Consider the following 9682-nt stretch of genomic DNA (forward strand, 5'->3'; position numbering starts at 1 on the left):
GTTACGATACAAGAATACACCCATGGCCCACGGCTGTAAGTTACGATACAAGAATCCACCCATGGCCCACGGCTGTAAGTTACGATACAAGAATACACCCATGGCCCACGGCTGTAAGTTACGATACAAGAATCCACCCATGGCCCACGGCTGTAAGTTACGATACAAGAATACACCCATGGCCCACGGCTGCCTACTTACCTGTAACCATTGTAACCAGCATTATCTCACACTGTGCTACACGTACCCATACTATCAGGAGTCTATCAATATATTGATAGACTCCTGATACTATGTACCACCAATCGATTCCAGTTCCACCTTCATACAGATTGAGACGGGCTGATGACATATAAGCGACACACTAACTAGACAAATGGTTGAATTTACTCACAGTGGGTTACATTTGACCTTGATTTTACTGAGACACGAACATGGTGGCACATGATAGGTATGTAACGCTGTAGTTCATACACCACATTGCCATCCCCCGCCCCTTTCTTAGCACTCTCGCGGTAGCTTTTTGATCCCTGCAAGCCTTCCCTGACGAAGATTCTCAGCTTTCGTTTGGTTCTCCATTAATTGTCAAAGGCTTTGTTTTCCCTCTGACCTTCGCGCATCTCTCTTCCCAGCTGTTATTTTAATATTTCATGGCACCCTCATCATCACCTCCACTCTGCCTCTCCACCTCATCTCCCCCTCATCCCCCTCATCTGCACCGCTTCATTCCCCTTTTCGTTTTCCTCGTTTCGTTTGCAGAGTTTCTTATGTATAAGAGGCACTGTGGCGCACCGCCGTTGTCAAAATAGTACGTCAACCCCAAAATAAATAGATCACCAGATTCCCCACGTGCTTCCAGCATATTTAGATTGCCATGTGCGTTTATTACCTCCGCCCACGGAGTGGAGGAGGTTATGTGATCGCTCTCGTGTAGTGTGTTCGTGTGTTAGTCCGTTCGTGTGTTAGTGTGTTCTCGCGATCGATATTAGCGCGTCGAGTCAGCAGCAGGCCAGTCAGTCAGCAGCAGCCAGCAGCGAGCGGCGAGCCAGCTCGTAACACATACATGTTACATGAGGCGTATGGAGTATGTCGCTGGCGGAGGTATGCACTCCGTGAGTGCCCTCTGTCTAGTTGAGTCATGTGACGCAGGGTCTACACTTTTCCGTTATTTGATTGGTTGGAGTGCCATCCTTTTTGTCCCAAACTGGCCATTACCTCCTTTGTCTAATTTTCCCTCAGAAGAAACCCTGGTTTGTCAATCGCACACGCAAATTTCCCTTCCCCGCCATTCCCTCAAAGCTTTCTCGCTAGAAAAAACCAGAATCTTCTTTCCCCCGCCTTCCCTCAAAGCTTTCTCGCTAGGAAAAAAAACGCTCTCAACACTTTTCTCGAAGCTCTTCTTCTCTAGCGTGTGAATTCAACGCTACATAAAACCCTTTCCACTTTAACGACACGCGGCAGTGCTTTTATACGCTCACGTGCCGCATGCCGCGGATCTGCCGTTAACTGCACTATGCCTACTTAGCATTGAGCAGTTCTTGAAAGTCTTCGTGTTGGCCTTCTGGGCATACAGCATTGGTTTTCAATCGCTGTCGTTTACACGCGTTCACTCACGCCCACATCTCACGCGAATCATTCAATACGGACAACCGCACAGCTTGAAAACCAAACTTCAAATATAGTAAACCCGATTCGATATTGGGCTCTGCGAATCTCTCTCATGGCTCAGATGACCACATCAAATGACAGACACTCCTCTCCTGTAGTAATGGCTGGGTAAAATAATCTTGTATTGGCGATGTAAAACACTTGACCACCCTTGGTATAACTATAAGCAGCAATGTTAGCTTGGCATAACGTTAAAGGAAGAAATAGGGAATAAGGCATTGATATCACAACCACGCAGCTAGTTATTTGGAAGTCTGTACGTAAGGCCAAAACAAAATATAGGTGTGGTAACGGTTTCCCAAACGACCCTATTTATTCCCAGCGACCCTAAACATTTTATTGTCAATTTTCTTTAAAAGTTAAAAAAAAAAAAAATTTAAATAAAAAAAAAATGAATTGGACAGTTCCTGCTTCAAAAGGCACAACGCACATCCTTCGGACATGGTTCGTAAATAAAATATTTCAAGAAAATAAAATGTTTTCCCTACCTACCTACCCTATTTTTTTCGGCATGTAACGGTAACCACACATATATTTTGTTTTGGCCTAAGCGCTAAAACAATTCCGATCTAGAATTGCTAAATACGAGTACTAGTAGCAGGGTTCCCCCCAGACATTTAACACATGTCGGGTCCAACATGCCTTCAAAGCCAAAGCTAATTTGTGATGGTCGATAATTGTGTCCTCTGACTTGCCTAACCTACATGCGTTAGTTCCCAGCTGTGTTTACTTTTAACGGTACCGGTACCAACGCAGTCATGATGTGTTATTGTAGCTTGGTGTACTGTGTACCCGATCTGAGCGAATTGACCTGTGCATTGGGGCCGCTCACGACTTGCATTTAATTAACCCTAGATACAATAATGTAACACAACAAGAGTATGGTTACAACGCGAGCCTATTCTTTTCTTTGGAGGAGCACCTGAGTGATTCACTCAGGGCAGTTTTAATATGGTGCGTTTTTCGAGACTAGAACTTACAAACTGGGTTTATTCTAAACACAAACCTTGCTCCACTATCCTGCTACTTACTATGTATCACAATACTCTGTATTAAACTAATATAACCTGTTACAAAATTTCGAAGCGACGAGCGGCGATATTTCAAGCGCCATTTCTGTTGACCTGTGACATACAGATTCCCAATGCGCATAGCGTTCGGCTAACTTCGGCTCCAAGATCGAATGCATCATGGGATGCCTGCTGTCAGTCATGATGTCCCCAGAGCCAGCATGTCAGGCAACACAGGAGCCAAAGTTAGCCGAATGGGCATTGCATGGGAATGCGTACATCACAGGTCAACAGAAAAGGCGCTTGAAATATTGCCGCTCGCTGCTTCAAAATTTTGTAACAGGTTATATTAGTTTAATACAGAGTATTGTGATACATAGTAAGTCCCAGGATAGCGGAGAAAGGTTCGTGTTTAGAATAAACCCAGTTTGGAAGTTCTAGTCTCGAAAAACGCACAATAAAACCGCCCGAGTGAATCACTCAGGGGCTCCTCCAAAGAAAAGAATATGCTCGCGTTGTAACCCTACTCTTGTTGGGTTACATTATCGTATCTAAATTAACCCCGACAATCGGGGATGAATTGACCGATTGCACGACAATGTACCTACTACTTGGTACATGCCTTCTGAGGCCCATACCTGAGGAAGAATCCTGGGTCTCACGGGCGGCGTAAACGGCAGGGAACACAAAGATTAGTTAAGCAACCGCTTTAGATCTATCAAACGACATTTCACTACATTATGTCATTAATATCCGCCGTAACGAATTATACCTAGCGTAAATAAACAACTTACCTGAACCGACCCCCACAACTCTCACACAAATCACCCTGCCATCCGGGATCACAAACACACGTTTGATTAACACAAGATCCATGGTCGCAGGGCGTTTTAACGCAGTCTATACAATAAACTGTTCGTAGTAATGTTACAAACAATAAAAATATCACAGAAAATGTGTATGTTAGGGAGCACTTCCGCCGATATTTTGATTTAACGTGAAATAAAAACAGCGTCATGTCGTCCATGTTATTCCACTTTACTTCCGCGCGTGACGTCACTACGCGCACCCCCATCTTGCGTCAAAAATAAGCAAATTCTGTTCCGTTACGATCCGTGAGCGTGTATCGCGACCTGCGCGTCAATGAAATCACCTTACAGACAGTAACAATAAATATAAGAAACGACAGCGAAAACTGGATTTCTTTAATTCTAAGTTCTACTAGCGCTTAATTTTAAACGGATATAATTTAGTAGTTACATTACATAAACGTGTTAGCATGTACGTGTAAAAGCAATCGGGCGGGATTTGGACCTCAAGTCATAGTCTTGTCAGATGTATAACACGTCATATAACACGCATCGGACCATAATTTGCCGAACTTTTAATTTACCGAACTTTACGCGCACTTGTTAGTGCATAAAAGTTAAAACTGGTAGAAGTATGTACTATACATGACAAATAATATCTGAGCAACTTTTCCATCACGACCCGATCCCATTACCGCGTTTCTAACACCCTACCCGCGGCTTGGCACAGTGCGCACGGTGGCGCTGCTGTCGGTGGGCATGGCAGATAATGGCGGCCGTGAATTGCGACGTCAGCGCCACTGGCTCGTACCAGAATTTTTCCAAAGAGTAACAACGGAAAAGGTATATATACTTTTTATACGTATCTGAATTTCATCTACATTATTTTAGGTCAATGTTTTTATGCTATCCGCATGCTTGCACATTACTGCGTAGTGCACAGGCGTAAATTCGCGTGTTCCTTCACTTCGTATATAATAATTCCGCATTATGAGATCAATGGCGGACGCGAAAATATATTTTACTTTATAAATGTATATAATGCAAGCGCTGACGGCCAAGTGGTCGAAGTGTCTATTTCACGTACATGCACTTATGCAGTCCATATAATAGTTACATCAAAGATAAACTCACATTTATTGCATAATTTGTACGTTCGCTATATCACGTATGGTGCTCAATGTGACAATGAGTATGTATGTTGTGGTGCTATGGTGCTACTGACATACTGTATCCACTATCAAGTATGGTGTGTGGTGATGGTCTTATAGCCACATAAATAATATTCTTCATAGTCCAATAGACTGTAAAAACGAAAGGAACATTCTACCTTTGATTAAATTGACAGATGAATACCGTAGATTGCAGTAGAAATGCAGGGCTGCCAACTCTTACACATTGACCGTGAGACTCACGCATTTTGACCAAATCTCACGCGCTCACGCTGATCTTACAATATCTCACGCACAGCAAAAAAATGCTGAGATATCTCACGCATGAATATCTCTTCATGAATAAAACGCTGAAATATCTTATGCACAGCAAAAAAAAAATCTTACAATATCTGAAAACAGTCACTTTAGTATGAACCAAATTGCACAAATTGAAGTTATAAAATGCAAAAGCTCCCTATCACACCCACCCCCCCTCGGTCGCTTCGCTCCCTCGCATCTCACTCTCGCCTATCACCCAATGTTGGTATCCCTGGAAATGGTTCATGTTTTTGTAGCACATGTGGTACTACTGTACTAACTACTGTATTATGTACTCTTGTTACATTAGTATGCTAGCTACTTGTAAAAAGTAGTTGTTGTGATAATAAGTATTTGTTATTCGAAATATAAACTGCTGTGGCATGTAAAATAGATATGTTACTTCATAATAATAATTCCTAATATTGTCATGGATAATTATACATTTTTTATTCATAAAGCAAAGTCATATATGCATCTACTGATCCAGAGAGACATGATACAAGATTGTGTGGCACAGCTTTGCTGTTGATCAAACTTGTTATCAGTACTGTAATAAAAAAGAACAGCATTTTAAATTCTGAAGTTAAGCAGCTTTGTCTTTTTACAGCTATATAAAGCCATGTATGTTATTAGTAAATATTGCTACACGGTATTTTGTGAGTTACGTATGTCATGTAACCTTGACACATATTTACTTGCGCCATCATTAGTCTATATTTGTAACTGATTGAAAAGATCTAAGCTTCACTCATATTCGCTCATAGGGTCTATGTCCCCCAGGGTACTGCCGGAACGTACCCTGGTAACTATCTGATATGGTTAGGGTTAGGGTAGGGAATAGGCGTAGGCAACTCCCTAGACTCGTTAGTGGAGTAGGCGAGGTACAGTCCAGCATATTAGATAGTACCAGGGTATACCGGACCGTACCCAGGGTACGTTCCGGCAGTACCCTGGGGGACATAGACCCTCTCAGCCTCATATTCAGGATCTATGGTCAATAAGAAAGGGTTCATCACATGTTCAAGAATATTTGTCTAGTCATGATCAGTTAAAGGTGCATTTCACTAGATCTAGTAGTAAGGTTTTTTCTGACACCTTGACCTAAGATTATAATATATCTATATGCAGAACTGAAGTTTATTTCAGTTTTTGTTCAATTTATTTTTTGTTTGAGCCTATTATTTTTTTATGTAATTACATTATAGGAAAAAATCATTTATCTTGTAAACAGTGGCTCTCCAGAAACTTCTTAATTTGCAGCGATACAGTCATTTATTTTATTATACACCTACAGTTATTTATATTCAAGAAATAACAAAAATTGTGTATCAAATAATTAAAAGCTATATATATGAGTGAAAGACCTTAGGTGCACAGCTAAACATAACAAAATTTGATGGGCACACTAACTTTTTTTTAAATTTTTTTTTTATGCCTGAATTGTTAAAACAGCATTGCTGTCGTTTGGCATTGGAGGGACAGATCTATGGATTTTTGGAAGAGTTGAGTCTGGTGAATGTGCAATGAGAAAACCTCCCACCCCCTGTTCCATCACAAATGAGATGGAATTTGACCTTTTTAGAGTACTCTATATTATCTTAACTCGAACAAGGTTTTGCTAGGTACTAGCAAAATCAAGCCTCCCATCACAAAAGTACCTGTCCTTCTAGGCTCCTATTGCGATCTTCGTCGTCATAGAAACAGGTCACTCGGATACAATTATGGATGATGGAGATACATATATTTTTCATGGAATGTGGATTCACTTTCCTGTGCTGGGTTTGAACTGTAACCTAGCATTCCATAGAACCAGTTTTATTCTAATAACCTTCGCTGGGCAATGTACTCTCAGATATTTTTAGCCTTTTGTGCGGGTTTTAATGAAAGTGACAATGAGATAAGTTATAACTATTGTGTACCTTCCCTACAGTGCTTTTATTAATTACAGAAGCCTGATACTTTGTCAGGATGGCAGTTGCTGAGATATGTCACCTGAAATTATACATGTTAATTGGATAGAAGAAAGCCAATTGGTACGTCGTGTGTTTTGTTTCATCCTCTTTGCTCTTCTAACAGTTGTTATTGTTGCTGTTGTTGTTGTTGTTGTTTGTAGTAGTAGTTATGGTGATAATGCTGGTGGTGCTGGAAGCAGTGGCGGTGAATCTGGTGATTTTGATGGGGGTAGTGGCAGTGGGGATGATAGTGGTGGTGATGGTAGAGGTGATGATGGTGGTGGTGATGGTAGAGGTGATGATGGTGGTGGTGATGGTAGAGGTGATGAAATGGTGGTGGTACGATGGTAGTGCGCGTGGGATGATAGTGGTGTGATGGTAGAAGATTTATTCGATGATGGTGTGGTGATGGTAGTGGCAGTGGGACTGATACGTGGTGGATGATGGTAGACGTGATGATGTGCCGGTGATGCGGTAAGAGTGATGGATGGTGGTCGAAATGATGGTAGTGGGCAGTCTAGGATGATAGTGGTGGTGATTGGTAGATGGTGATGGATGGTCGGTTGTGATGGTAAGTGGGCAGTGGGGATGATCAGTGTGGTGATGGTAGAGGGTGATGAATGGTGGTTGGTGATTGGTAGTGGCAGTGGAGGATGATATGTGGTGGTGATCGGTAGAGGTGATGATGGTGTGGGATCCGGTAGTGGCCAGTGGGCGATGATGTGGTGGTGATGGTAGAGGTGGTGATGGTGGTGGTGATGGTAGAGGTGATGATGGTGGTGGTGATCGGTAAGTCGGCAGTGGGATGAATAGGGTGGTGATGGTAGAAGGTTCATGATGGATGGTGGTGATGTAGATGCACGTGGGGAATGATAGGTCGCTGGTGGATGGTAAGAAGGTGATGATGGTGGTGTGATGAGTATGGCAGTGCGGGATGAATAAGTGCGTGGTGATGGTAGACGGTGATGATAGTGGTTGGTGATGTAGAGGGTGATGATAGTGGTGGTGGATGGTAGAGGTGCTGATGGTGGTGGTGAGGGAAGAGGGTGTGATGCGTGGTGGTGATGGTAGAGGTGATGATAGTGGTGGTGATGGTAGAGGTGATGATGGTGGTGGTGATGGTAGTGGCAGTGGGGATGATAGTGGTGGTGATGGTAGAGGTGATGATGGTGGTGGTGATGCGTAGAGGTGATGAGTAGAGTGATGATGGTTGGTGGTGGAATGGTAGAGGTGATATGGTGGTCGGTGATGGTAGAGGTGGTGATGGTGGTGGTATGGTGTAGAGGTGATCGGTGAGATGTTTGATGATGGTGGTCGGTGATGGTAGAGGTGATGATGCGTGCAGTGGTGAATCGGCTAGACGGTTGGGGATGGTGAAGGTGATGAATGGTGGTGGCTGATGGTAGAGGTGATGGTACGAGGTGATATGGTGGTGGTGTGTAGAGTGGTTGATGGTAGAGGTGGTGATCGTGGGTTGTTGATTCGGTAGAGGTGATTGATGGTGGTGATGGTAGAGGTGATGATGGTGGTGGTGATGGTAGAGGTGATGATGGTGGTGGTGATGGTAGAGGTGATGATGGTGGTGGTGATGATGGTGGTGGTGATGATGGGGGTGGTGGTGGTGGTGATGATGGTAGAGGTGGTGATGGTGGTGTTACCATGGTGATGGTGGTGTTACCACTCTTGTTTTCATTTCCATTCCAGTACCATTGGTTATATTTTATAGATAGACTTTATATGTACCTTCAAAATAAATGTTATCACTGTTGTTGTCGTTTTTGTTGCTGCTGCTGCTGCTGCTGCTGCTGCTGCTGCTGCTGCTGATGTTGACCAGGAATGTTGTTATCATTTTTTGATCATATATATATCTCAGTGTGGTTCTATAATCTTATCTAAGTCACAGAGAAACCATCCTGACCACACATATTCTCTCTTTCATTTATACTGTTGTGCATAATTTCACCAAAGCCTCTAAATGACTAACTTCTGTACCTAATTTTTTTTAGCATGCATTTCCAGGACATTTGAGAGCGAATGTTATCCAAGAACTGTACATCGACTAAGTCATACAAAATACAAAGCAATGGAGGGAGAAAATGAGCATGCTACTGCCTGTGCTAAACCAACAGCACAAGCCAACGGTGTGGTTGCATCAACAACTATGATCAAGCTAATAACAAATGCCAAGACATCTGGTAAGCTTTGTTAAAAAAAACGATCAAACAAATAACAGGGGAATAGCTAGCTCATTTTGCCTGGAAAGTCGAGAGGAAGGCAAAACCACACACACTTTGTGTTCTTGGCAGTTGACCCTGTCCACTGACCATGTAATAGTATCTACATTTGTTTAGGGGTGGGAGGGGGAGCAACAGTTCACCTTGCTACCTGCGGTTCGTTATCAATAGTAACACTGATCGTAAAGTACGTCAGAGGTACAAATGCCTCTCTCACTCGATTTCACCGACCCCAAGAGAGTACGGTCTCTGTTCGCTCGATATCACCGAGTCGTTTTCTTGTTTCAGAGCTGTGCGCCTCCACGAGCAAGCAGAGCCCCCTGGTGGCGACGAAGCTGACCGGCTGGCTGCGCGACCACATAGCCGCCAGTCACATCGCCGGTCTGGAGTGGATCGACGAGGAAGCGCAGATGTTCAAGATCCCCTGGAAGCGAGCGTCCGATCGGAACTTCGACGGGGACGAGGACTCTCTGTTGTTCTGGAACTACGCGCTGTACAGCGGTGAGTTCGTTTGTTCGACGGTGAGTTCGTTTG

General features: G+C 43.3%; 2 protein-coding genes across 2 annotated transcripts in view; one reads left to right on the forward strand and one right to left on the reverse strand.

The window, feature by feature from the left end:
• The window catches only part of LOC106809580 (attractin-like protein 1), a gene marked incomplete at its 3' end in the record, with an annotated part of 41309 nt that extends 37589 nt beyond the window's left edge, over positions 1-3720 (reverse strand). The window contains 1 exon segment of the mRNA XM_014812709.1: positions 3473-3720. Within this exon segment, the coding sequence (XP_014668195.1) occupies positions 3473-3705 (233 nt within the window).
• Positions 3721-4248: 528 nt separating this feature from the next.
• LOC106809574 overlaps positions 4249-9682 on the forward strand; it is a 17901-nt gene continuing 12467 nt past the window's right edge. Inside the window, exons 1-4 of the mRNA XM_014812702.1 lie at positions 4249-4330; positions 6911-6995; positions 8921-9109; positions 9437-9649. Coding sequence (XP_014668188.1) covers positions 8998-9109; positions 9437-9649 — 325 coding nt within the window. The 5' untranslated portion in view covers positions 4249-4330; positions 6911-6995; positions 8921-8997. The remainder of the gene's footprint in view (positions 4331-6910; positions 6996-8920; positions 9110-9436; positions 9650-9682) is intronic.

This window comes from Priapulus caudatus, unplaced genomic scaffold (genome assembly GCF_000485595.1).
Source record: "Priapulus caudatus unplaced genomic scaffold, Priapulus_caudatus-5.0.1 Scaffold365, whole genome shotgun sequence".
Taxonomy (NCBI): Eukaryota; Metazoa; Priapulida; class Priapulimorpha; order Priapulimorphida; family Priapulidae; genus Priapulus; species Priapulus caudatus.